A 12,735-nucleotide genomic window follows, 5' to 3' on the forward strand; every position below is an offset into this window, starting at 1 on the left:
CACATTTTACTAGAAATATAATAAAATTAATCACCACATTGTAGGGATCCCCAAATGGCAAAAAATAGGCTTTTTACAGCTAGTAAAATTAATCAGTATAAAAATGAAAAAGTTGTGCTATTTGAATAAGGGTGCATTCACACGACCATATAAAAGGATCTGCATCCGTTCCGCAAACTTGCAGAATGGGTGCGGACCCATTCATGTTAATTGGGCCGCAAAATATGCAGACAGCACACCGTGTGCTTTCCGCATCCATTGTTCCGTGGCCCCGCAAAAAAGATAGAGCTGGTCCGCAACCGCGGACAAGCTTAGGCATTCTCTGTATAGCGCTGGCCATGTGCGGTCCGCAAAACACTTAGGCCTCTTTCAGACGGGCGTTGCGGGAAAATGTGCGGGTGCGTTACGGGAACACCCGCGATTTTTCCGCACGAGTGCAAAACATTGTAATGCGTTTTGCACTCGCGTGAGAAAAATCGCACGTGTTTGGTACCCGAACTTCTTCACAGAAGACAGTTCAGGCTTGGGATCGGTGTTCTGTAGATTGTATTATTTTCATATATGGTTATAAGGGAAAATAATAGCATTCTGAATACAGAATGCATAGTAAAACATCGCTGGAGGGGTTAAAAAAAAAATATATATAATTTAACTCACCTTAGTCCACTTGATCGCGATGCCCGGCATCTCCTTCTGTCTCCTTTACTGAACAGGACCTGTGGTGAGCATTCATTACAGGTCAAGGACCTGTGGTGATGTCACTCCGGTCATCACATGATCTATCACCATGGTAAAAGATCATGTGATGGATCATGTGATGACCAGAGTGACGTCACCACCGGTCCTTGACCTGTAATGAATGCCCACCACAGGTCCTGTTCAGTAAAGGAGACAGAAGGAGATGCCGGGCATCACGATCAAGTGGACTAAGGTGAGTTTAATTATTATTTATTTATTTATTAACCCCTCCAGCGCTATTTTACTATGCATTCTGTATTCAGAATGCTATTATTTTCCCTTATAACCATGTTATAAGGGGAAACAATAATGATCGGGTCTCCATCCTGATCGTCTCCTAGCAACCGTGCGTGTGAATTGCACCGCATCCGCACTTGCTTGCGGATGCTTGCGATTTTCACACAACCCCATTCACTTCTATGGGGCCTGCGTTGCGTGAAAAACGCAGAATATAGAGCATGCTGCGATTTTCACGCAACGCACAAGTGATGCGTGAAAATCACCGCTCATGTGAACAGCCCCATAGAAATGAATGGGTCGGTATTCAGTGCGGGTGCAATGCGTTCAATACTTGCCCGTGTGAAAGGGGCCTTACGGTTGTGTGAATGCATCCTTAAGGAGAGGCGAAAAGAAATACACCACCCATATTTCCAACAATGCAGGTGCGTTTTATATTGAAGTCCTAGAATTTTTTGTCCTGTAGAGTAGATTTTCAAACTATGGTTTGCAAAAATTCGGGGAAAATGTCTTCTAACCTCTGTGCAATCTATGCAGATACAGGTTATATTACGTAATTGACCTTTCAGTAAAAAAATTTAAAGTTGATAAAACAGTCCCACTATGGGCAGTTATCACACCAGATCCATTACTTTAATACTGCTCGTTCTCTTGCCTTCCGTGTTGTGTAAGTTTTCACGGCTCACAGGATAGTTTTAACTGTGTTCCAGATAAGATTAGAGGACCTGCCGTAGCAGTTGTCTTAAAGGGGTTATATCTTGAATAATATAAAAAAGAAAATCAGACATCATATAGTACATGACAATCTCTTTGTAACAAAGCTAGAACCAACCCTGTACCTCACATAGATCCAGAGATCGCACCATTCATTGCTCCAATTGCTCTGCTAGATTTATATCAAGCTGGCAGCTAAGGGGCTTTGTCCTTTCTTCTGCAGTTCAGGCGGCATGTCCATTCTACTGCAACTCTCTCCCTATCACCACTCAGCAGGCAGTTGAAGGAAAGACACTGACCATGTGCATCACCTTAGTGAGGTGGACAGAGAAATAAGGAAAAGAATAAACAGCAGGTGGCGCTATACAGATACATTTTATTGAATAGCTCATCTAAATATTTATTTAATTACATGCAATTACAAAAGTGTTCAGATCCAGTGCTGGTTTGAAATCTGCTAAATATTTTTCGTGGAACCCCTTGAACGAATTTACTGAAACTGAAGTCCGCATGTTTTCGCTCCTCTGCCTTTTACAATTTTATTTCGCCAATTGATTTCATTGGCCAGTCAAGTCCTGGTTTAAGTTCTGCACCAGCCAGGACAACATGCAAATCACATCTGTATATACAGAACACAAGAATAAATTGGCTCAGCTAATAAAGACAGTTGGGCCTGTTGTATATCACATTTGCTTTTGTCTAAATGTGTGGATCCTGCTTTTCCACTGCACATTTAGAGGAGAGAAATTGGTTGCAGCTAGTGTTTTCTGCCTTTTGACCTACATCACCTAAAATTGCTTAAATTTCAGTTTACACTGGATTAAGCACAACCAAGCAAATATTTCCGTGTTTCTGTTAACTAGAAGTTCCAAGCAGGCAGATAACCTGCTGGAAATGCATTGCGTCATATCCTGTTGTGGAGTACATTATGTAGTTAACAGACAATTCCTGGAACATTGTGGCACAGAGCAGGCATATATTATTAATGATTTTCTTTATGCATTTCATCACGCCAGTGCTCTGCTAGTTCTAGTAGTCATAGAGGTTTGGCTTTTGTCTAATGTAGATGGTTGTGAACAGAGTGTTACAAAATTATGTGTGTGCTGCTCATGGATGTCAGAGGTAGAGATAAGAGGTATATAATCAAACCTCTTTTTTTTTTTTTTAGAAAGGAGCATAGCAATTCAAAAAAGGTTTTTTAAAAGTTGCATGTGCATACTAAGGCTACTTTCACACTCTCGTTTGGTGCGGATCCGTCATGGATCTGCACAAACACTTCCGTTCAGATAATACAACCGCATGCATCCGTTCAGAATGGATCCGTTTGTATTATCTGTGACATAGCCAAAACAGATCCATCGTGAACGCCATTGAAAGTCAATGGGAGACGGATCCATTTTCTATTGCACCATATTGTCAGTGAAAACGGATCCATCCCCATTGACTTACATTGTGTGTCAGGACGGATCCGTTTGCTTGCGCATCGTCAGGCAGACACCAAAACGCTGCAGGCAGTGTTTTGGTGTCTGCCTCCAGAGCGGAATGGAGACGAAACGGAGGCAAACTGCTGCATTCTGAGCGGATCCTTTCCCATTCAGAATGCATTAGGGCAAAACTGATCCGTTTTGGACCGCTTGTGAGAGCCCTGAACGGATCTCACAAACGGAAACCAAAACGCCAGTGTGAAAGTAGACTAAGCTATTTGCTGTGCAAGTATTAATGCTTGTGATTTTTGTCTCTTTCCAAACAAAAAGAAAAAGCTAAATTCTTCAGTTGTCCTGCAAAACCTGACAGGAAGGAACATATCTGATTATCTAGTAAAGACTTATGCTCAAATTATTGGAAAAAGGTAAGTGATAACTGATTACGGTCAAAAAAATAAAATAAATCCTTTATGCAAACATTTAGTCCAGAAATTGTGCATGAATTTGTAATGATTTTTACTCCATTTTTTAGCTTAAAGAACAAGATCGCGGTGAATGAGTTTCGGTATGTAATCTCTCTTGTTCATACTTTTTAATCTCTAGATGTATATTTGCAGAAAATAAGAACAGTTTATTATTATCCTGTTACCATCTGCATTGGAGGCTCCGCTTGTACTTTCTGTTGCAGCTTGAGGGCTCGTTCACACGAACGTTTATTGCATTCCGTATACTGTCCTTATACGGAACCATTCATTTCTATGGGTCCGCAATTTTTTCTATGTAATTACTGTATGCTGTATATTCCATACGGAAAAACGGAACTGAAAAACGGAACAGAAACGAAAACACATCGGAAACAAAAAACGGAACAACGGATCCATGAAAAAACGGTCCGCAAAACACTGAAAAAGCCATACGGTCGTGTGAACAAGCCCTAAATCATATTTGACAGGAAAAATAGAACTTCATGCAGCATTGTTTTTCCTGTCAAAGCAACAGATACTTTGGTGGAACCCGATGGACACTATTACATGGTTAGTTGGGTACCAATGGTATTTGTCATGTGTCAGGTCTAGCAGGGCGTGTTAACCTCGCTTTAGGAAAGCATCTATTGTGTCCAGTATTATATGCTTTACCAATTAATACGAAAGCAATCTACAGGGTGGGCCATTTATATGGATACACCTTAATAAAATGGGAATGTTTGTGGCACATTAGTATATGTGAGGGGGGAAACTTTTCAAGATGGGTGGTGACCATGGTGGCTATTTTGAAGTCGGCCATTTTGAATCCAACTTTTGTTTTTTCAATAGGAAGAGGGTCATGTGACACATCAAACTTATTGGGAATTTCACAAGAAAAACAATGGTGTGCTTGTTTTTAACGTAACTTTATTCTTTCATGAGTTATTTACAAGTTTCTGACCACTTATAAAATGTGTTCAATGTGCTGCCCATTGTGTTGGATTGTCAATGCAACCCTCTTCTCCCACTCTTCACACACTGATAGCAACACCGCAGGAGAAATGCTAGCACAGGCTTCCAGTATCCGTAGTTTCAGGTGCTGCACATCTCGTATCTTCACAGCATAGACAATTGCCTTCAGATGACCCCAAAGATAAAAGTCTAAGGGGGTCAGATCGGGAGACCTTGGGGGCCATTCAACTGGCCCACGACTACCAATCCACTTTCCAGGAAACTGTTCATCAAGGAATGCTCGGACCTGACACCCATAATGTGGTGGTGCACCATCTTGCTGGAAAAACTCAGGGAACGTGCCAGCTTCAGTGCATAAAGAGGGAAACACATCATCATGTAGCAATTTCGCATATCCAGTGGCCTTGAGGTTTCCATTGATGAAGATTGTCCCCACTATCTTTGTACCCCATATACCACACCATACCATCAAATTTTTTTGTTTCAACAGTCTTGGAGGGATCTATCCAATGTGGGTTAGTGTCAGACCAATAGCGGTGGTTTTGTTTGTTAACTTCACCATTCACATAAAAGTTTGCCTCCTCACTGAACAAAATCTTCTGTGTAAACTGAGGGTCCTGTTCCAATTTTTGTTTTGCCCATTCTGCAAATTCAGTGCGCCGATCTGGGTCATCCTCGTTGAGATGCTGCAGTAGCTGGAGTTTGTAAGGGTGCCATTTGTGAGTAGCTAATATCCGCCGAAGGGATGTTCGACTAATGCCACTCTCCAGTGACATGCGCGAGTGCTACGCTGTGGGCTCTTGCTGAATGAAGCTAGGACAGCCGCTGATGTTTCTTCATTAGAGACAGATTTCATGCGTCCACATTTTGGCAAATCCAACACTGAACCAGTTTCACGAAACTTAGCAAACAGTTTGCTAACTGTAGCATGGGAGATGGGTGGTCTCGTAGGGTGTCTTGCATTGAAATCTGCAATGACCCGGTTACTGCGTTCACCAGACATCAACACAATTTCTATCCGCTCCTCACGTGTTAACCTCGGTGACATGTCAATGGCTGTAAACAAAGAGAAACTTGTAAATAACTCATGAAAGATTAAAGTTACGTTAAAACCAAGCACACCATTGTTTTTCGTGTGAAATTCCCAATAAGTTTGATGTGTCACATGACCCTCTTCCTATTGAAAAAACAAAAGTTGGATTCAAAATGGCCGACTTCAAAATGGCCGCCATGGTCACCACCCATCTTGAAAAGTTTCCCCCCTCACATATACTTGTGTGCCACAAACAGGAAGTTAATATTCCCATTTTATTAAGGTGTATCCATATAAATGGCCCACCCTGTATAATGGAATATTAGCGGATCCTAATATTACTCATATAAGCTTGTTACATATACAAATGTATGTACAGGTAATATTCCCAAAACTTTAAAGAATGCTCTGTGAAGAAATGTTACCTACCACTAAATGAGTAAGCGATCCTTTTTATACATAAATATGCCTGTCTGTGAAGAGGCCAAGATAGCAGAGGTTCTTCCTCTGTTTGGAACTTATTTTTTATAGTATATACATGCAGAAATACTATAAATGCTTTAATTTATTAAAAAAGGCGTAATATTGATTTTTATTTATTGGGTGGTGATGCCGGTAATCGTAATTTTAGTAAACTTTTCCTGCATGAACCATTTTGTTCCTCAGGTATGGTGGTTTCTCCCTTGGTGCAAGTAGCACCCCAGCATTACCACCAAGTGAAGACGTTTTGGCCTCCATTAAACACATCAAGAAACAACTGGACATCTCAAAGGTATGTTGTTTTGAAGATTTTCGCTTTTGAAAAAGGAAAAAACCTTGTGAAACCTGTTGTGTTTTGTTTATTCAACATTGCCTGCTCCTCTTACTTAATTTTATGTTTAAACCCATTTTAGAATTTTGGGATTTTTTAAGAAATGGAAATGGGACGCATGTAAAAAAATTAAGCTTTGCGTTAGTCATATCATTTAGATCATATTGATGAAAACTTTGAGATTTGAGAATAGAGAAATAGACTTCATGTAAGACACCGTTGTTCCCATTTTGCAGTTATATTAGAAAATATGAAGATATTTTTAAATGTAATACTGAAGTGAATATATCTATTACCGGTACATTACATTGATGCACTAATAGTTAAGTCTTGGGTTCTCTTTTATTTTCCTTTCTTAGAATGGGGCTGCTAACCGTTTCCTTGATAGCTTTGGGACATTTATGAAAGGACTCGATGCAAAAGATAATGTGAAGGTAATTATAGATCACTTTCCATACTTAGTGTAACTGCTATTTCATTTTATTTTTAATATTATGTAGGGGTAGTCATCTTAAAGGGTTTCTGTCATGAGAAATAATGTTATGTAGCTGACTGACATTAGCGATGTGCTAATGTCAGCAGTACATAACAGTGTGTTTTATAACTCCCTGCCTGCCGCCGTTCTCTTAAAATAAAGACTTTTACAATATGCTAATTACCCTCCAGGTGCTATTAGGGCTTTGCTTCAGCACCTAGAGTCTGTCTACGCACCCTTTGGCACGCCCAGGTCCAGTTGATTGACTTTCGAGTTCTCCTCAGTGTCCCATAAATCCCACTCCTGCGGCGTCCCTTTTTAGTATTCGGCACAGGTGCAGTGAGGAAGCCGGCAGCAGGAGCACGTCCTTCACTCACTGCGCCTAAACGGGACGGCGCAAGCGCTGGATTTACGGGGCACCGAGGTGAACTCGGACCTCAATCAACTGGACCTGGGCGTGCCAAAGGGTGAGAAGACTGAGCCTCTAGGTGCTGCAGCAACGCCCCAGTAGCACCTAGAGGCTCATTAGCATATTATAAAAGTATTTATTTTCAGGGAACGGCGGCAGGCAAGGAGATACAAGTCATACAGTTATGTTCTGCTGACATTAGCACATCGCTAATGTCAGTCAGCTACATAACGTTATTTCTCATGACAGAAACCCTTTAACTATTTTTGTAATATAAAGGGAAATAAGGGAAATGTGTTTATTTTATTAGGAAACAGGGTCTAAACAGTCTTCTTGGCAACACTATCTGAGCATTGCTGAGGAGAGTAAATCTTCAGTGTTCTACTAAACACTAAGGACATATAGAGGCAGGTCTCTCAGCCTGCCTCTTATCTCACTACCCCAGCCCCTGGCTCCCTGTATGTGGCCTTTCTGCTTGTGTCCCTGCTAATCTGTGTTGCTGCCAGTGCTGACTGCTGGTAGCTCTGTACATCTCTCTTCCCTGCACTCTGTTAGATACCAATCACAGAGAGAAGAATGGCACTTAGCAATGAAATGACATGTACTGTGTTCCTGTATACCTCCTGTCTTGTGGCAGTCCCTTACTTCTCTGCGATCATTAACTAACAAGCGAAAAGGAGATGAGAACCAGACTGCAAGCACTTATGCTGACAGCAGGCATGTCCAGCTTTTGGGATGTACAACATTGTGGTTCCATAGGACAAATCATTTTCGCCACTAATGTGTGGTACTGCCCTGATCGTCTACTCAGAGCTTTCATCCTTGATACCACACTTGACCTACATCTAGCATTATTCCATAACTTATTGATTTGGCATTATTTTGTTACCTTATGGAGGTATTATCTGGACTTCAGTATGGTTACTTGCACACTATGTCTTTTTATCATTTGAACATTATATGGCACACTAAGTGTGGGAGCGTCTATAGAAGGCACAGTACAGGGCAACGTACAACCTATGGCTGGTGCAGATTCTGTGTGGCATCGACTGGATGACCCTAAGTGTTGAGAACTTTCTGTCTTCTAGCGGCTGTTAATGATGCATTGTACTTCTGAGTGTGCTGCAGTGATCACATATCTGCACTGTATGTTTTCAGGTGTGGTTTAATAACAAAGGATGGCATGCTATCAGCGCTTTCCTTAATGTGATGAACAATGCCATCCTCCGCTCCAGACTACCTGAGGGAAAGGATGCTGCCAAATATGGGATTACAGCCTTCAATTATCCTTTAAACCTCACCAAAGAACAGCTATCGGAGGTTGCACTGTAAGTATTACCCCTGATATTCCTGAATACTAAAAAGTAGTGTCAATAAGAACTCATTCACATCACCACTATTTTCTGTTCTTCTGTTCCGTTATAACAGCAAAAGAACGTATTTAAAGTTTTGGGCTATAGAGATGCAGACATCCACGGCTAGATCGCCGCTAGCATGTCTGCAATATACCTGTCCTATAGGGCTGTGTGCTTTTATTTTCTTTAAAAAAGGATTTTAGAGATATGTAAATTAGTCTTGTAGGTGCCCAAGGGGCTATACGAACCTTCCTGGTGCCCAGCCACGCCCGCCTGTGAAGGAGCCCAGCACCGCCTATGTCCTCCGAATCTCCTCCTTTCATCACCGATAGATTGCCGTAATCTCGTGATGCGTGAGCTCGCAGTGCCGGTATAGTGTTCCTTCCCTGTGCTGGCATCAGCCTCAGGGAAAGAACTGCGCATGCGCGAGATTACGGCAATCTATCGGTGATGAAAGGAGGAGATTCGGAGGACATAGGCGGTGCTGGGCTCCTTCACAGGCAGGCGTGGCTGGGCTCCAGGAAGGTTCGTATAGCCCCTTGGGCACCTACAAGACTAATTTGCATATCTCTAAAATCCTTTTTTAAAGAAAATAAAAGCACACAGCCCTATAGGACAGGTATATTGCGGACATGCTAGCGGCGATCTAGCCGTGCATGTCCGCATCTCTATAGCCCAAAACGTGGTGACAGAATCCCTTTAACGGAAATGCCATGTTTGACATATAACTGACATGAACGGAACCTAACAAATCCCATTGACTTTAATGGGATCCATTCGGTTTCCGTTCTGGTAAACATTTTTTTTTTTGTGGAGAAAAGTCCTGTATGGAGGACTTTTCTCTCCGATATTTTGGACAATTTCTGTGACGGAAGCTCTGAACGGAGCCTCCAACACAGATGTGAACATACCCTAAGCAGTACACTTGCTGTGATGATTGACTGATTCCTTTGTATTTTCTCTTCTGTGTATTCTGTAGGATGACCACGTCAGTAGATGTCCTGGTTTCCATCTGTGTCATTTTTGCAATGTCATTTGTGCCAGCCAGCTTTGTAGTTTTCCTGATCCAAGAGAGAGTGAGCAAAGCCAAACATTTGCAGTGTATTAGTGGAGTGAAGCCTGTGATCTACTGGCTGGCCAACTTTGTGTGGGATATGGTAAGAAAACCAAAAAGCCCATCATTTTGTTGTCAGGATATGAAATTGGTGTCCCAAAACTAATTATTTCATTGTAATTTCTCCTTCCAGTGTAACTACATTGTGCCAGCAACATTGGTCATTATAATATTCATCTGCTTCCAGCAAGACTCCTATGTATCTTCTTCCAATTTACCAGTGTTGGCACTTTTACTTTTGTTATATGGGTAAGATATTTTTTATTTTTTGTGGTATATTTGGTGGGGGTAGTTATAGGTTTTTTTTCTGTTAGTAAGGCTTAACTTGCAGCGCACATATGCTATGTATTGAAAGGAGAGCGTATATTTGAAGCTACTACTTGAGCAGCACTTTGCTTGTCTTCATCACTGGCGCTGCAGAGATGTTAATGTAGACAAGCACAATCATTTTGTTTTTAGTGATGATTATATAAATTAATTATTATTTAGAGTCTGAAAGTCCTTAAAGAAATCTGGAATAATTGCTTTCTCTTGTAGGTGGTCCATAACTCCTCTGATGTACCCAGCATCCTTTATTTTTAAGATCCCCAGCACAGCCTATGTGGTGTTAACAAGCATCAATCTTTTCATTGGGATCAATGGCAGTGTGGCCACGTTTGTACTTGAACTTTTTACAAATAATGTAAGTTTATCAATCATACTTGTATATCGTGTGCATGATATCATATAGACATTACATAACATGCAGCACTTTTTTTTCAGAAACTAAACCACATCAATGACATTTTGAAGTCAGTGCTGCTCATCTTCCCTCATTTCTGTCTTGGAAGAGGACTCATAGATATGGTGAAGAATCAGGCTATGGCTGACGCTCTAGAAAGATTTGGTGAGTAGTCTTTTTTGTATTCTGTCTTTAAAGGGGTTATCTCATCTGAGACAATGGGGGCATATCGCTAGGATATGCCCCCATTGTCTGATAGGTGTGGGTCCCACCGCTGCGGCCAGCACCTATATTAAGAACGGAGCGGGCCAAAGTGGTTGCTGAAGAACTCCAGTCCAGCCACCACCAAGCTCTCACCATAGAAGTGAATGGGAGCGCACCGTGCATGACTGGCCACTATTTTCGGAGGCCCCATAGAAATGAATGGAGGGTGGCTGTGCATGTGTAGTGCACCCTCCGTCACCTATAGGGCGCCGTTCAGGAGATAGGTGCGGGTCCCACTACTGGGACCTGCACCTATCAGACAATAGGGGCATATCCTAGCGATATGCCTTTATTGTCTCAGATGAGACAACCCTTTAATATAGTAGGCTATAATTTCAGGTGTCTGACTGTGGGTCCTCTCTAACTTTTCAGGAGAAAATCGCTTTGTCTCTCCTATGTCCTGGGATCTGGTTGGGAGAAATCTCTTTGCCATGGCTGTAGAAGGAGTGGTGTTTTTTGTCATAACTCTGCTGATTCAGTACCGCTTTTTCATCAAACCAAGGTAACTATTCAAATTGTTGACTTGGCTCTGACTCCTTTAAACCCAGCAGATATTCCTGTATCATTTATTTTCATAAAAAATAAACTATTTAGAATAAAAGTCATAGACCCGTAATATATAATGTTTAGCACAGATAGTTTCAAGAAATGCTAGTGGCAATAAAAGGCATTAGAAACTTGATAATATCCCTGCATTGTAATACAAATTATATGTGATCATATGACAAGAGCCTGTTTCTCCCTAGGCCAGTGACTGCAAAGCTTCCTCCAGTAATTGACGAGGATGAAGACGTGGCGAGAGAGAGGCAGAGGATAACGAATGAAGGGGGTCGGAGTGACATCTTGGAAATAAAAGGACTGACAAAGGTATGGACATGCTCAGACCTGTTTAGTATGGTGATGCTCCCTTTGCGTGACTCGTGATCGGTATGTTTCCTCAGGCACATAACCGGCAAGCTTCGCATCTGCCTCACACATGTTATGAATATCTGGAGTTCCGCAGGCTACAATGCCATGCTTTATACATTTTTTTTAAAATATTTATACTATGGTTCAGGTTGGCATTCAGAATTAGAAAGTTATGATGGCCTGTTTTACACATTTACAATCTAATCTATTACTGATCATCTGCAAGTTTGTGTTTTACACTGTTCCATGTGTATGTAATTGTATTGCAGTTCAGTGCTGACCAAAGAAATGTTGTGGAGCTAAACTGCATTCATTTGTAGTCAAACTGTTTTAGTAAAGTCAGTAGCATCACTCAGTGCAGATGAGAATATAGTGCCAAAAAGGATTATTTTACTGGATACATTTCCGTATATTTTATTGGGAACCTCCATTTGGCCAGAGCGAAAAGTTGCTAAAAGGTGTTGCTTCCATTAGGGTAATCCACAGGTTCTGTTTCACTTTCAGCAGCTGGACCTGCACTTTATTCCTCAGGCAGCCTTCTTTGGAGAAGGAGTTGTCCAGCTGGGGCAACCTTTTTTTATGAAAAAGGTCATTTTATCACCTCCGTACTTTTTATTCCAAAAATTGTCCTCTGCTGACATATCACCCTCTAGTAAAGGTGATCCTAAAGGTTCTAATGCTTCATATAGTACTGTGAAGTATGCACACACTGCAGAACATATTTCACCTGTTTTAAATGGTCACTTAATCAAAGTCTTCATTTTCAGATCTACAGAATGAAAAGAAAGCCAGCTGTAGATAGACTGTGTGTGGGAATACCCCCAGGAGAGGTACTGTTCCATCCTATGGTTAATACACCATCCATCTACAATACATTTCTGTTACTAATTTTTAGACCAATTTTCTGCTACTTTTCTATTTTTAATGTTTTATCTTCCAATCAATCCAACTGACTTCTCATTAAAAAGATCCTTACATAGATTGCTAGTGTAAACCATTCCACAGATGGTAGTTGAAAAATGTGAACTTATCATATGAAACCGTTTGGCCACTTTCACACATCCATGATGACCCCATGACAAGATGGTCAGTGGT

General features: G+C 41.3%; 1 protein-coding gene across 2 annotated transcripts in view; it reads left to right on the top strand.

Annotated features, from left to right (window-relative positions):
• ABCA1 (ATP binding cassette subfamily A member 1) overlaps positions 1-12,735 on the top strand; it is a 111,156-nt gene that overhangs the window by 90,123 nt on the left and 8,298 nt on the right. For both annotated transcript variants that reach the window (XM_040417212.1, XM_040417213.1), the window contains 12 exons: positions 3,444-3,538; positions 3,646-3,678; positions 6,249-6,354; positions 6,753-6,827; positions 8,436-8,605; positions 9,612-9,789; positions 9,880-9,995; positions 10,284-10,428; positions 10,509-10,632; positions 11,104-11,233; positions 11,478-11,598; positions 12,408-12,470. In XM_040417212.1, the coding sequence (XP_040273146.1) occupies positions 3,444-3,538; positions 3,646-3,678; positions 6,249-6,354; positions 6,753-6,827; positions 8,436-8,605; positions 9,612-9,789; positions 9,880-9,995; positions 10,284-10,428; positions 10,509-10,632; positions 11,104-11,233; positions 11,478-11,598; positions 12,408-12,470 (1,356 nt within the window). The remainder of the gene's footprint in view (positions 1-3,443; positions 3,539-3,645; positions 3,679-6,248; positions 6,355-6,752; positions 6,828-8,435; positions 8,606-9,611; positions 9,790-9,879; positions 9,996-10,283; positions 10,429-10,508; positions 10,633-11,103; positions 11,234-11,477; positions 11,599-12,407; positions 12,471-12,735) is intronic.

Source organism: Bufo bufo, chromosome 2 (assembly GCF_905171765.1).
Source record: "Bufo bufo chromosome 2, aBufBuf1.1, whole genome shotgun sequence".
In the NCBI taxonomy this organism is placed as follows: Eukaryota; Metazoa; Chordata; class Amphibia; order Anura; family Bufonidae; genus Bufo; species Bufo bufo.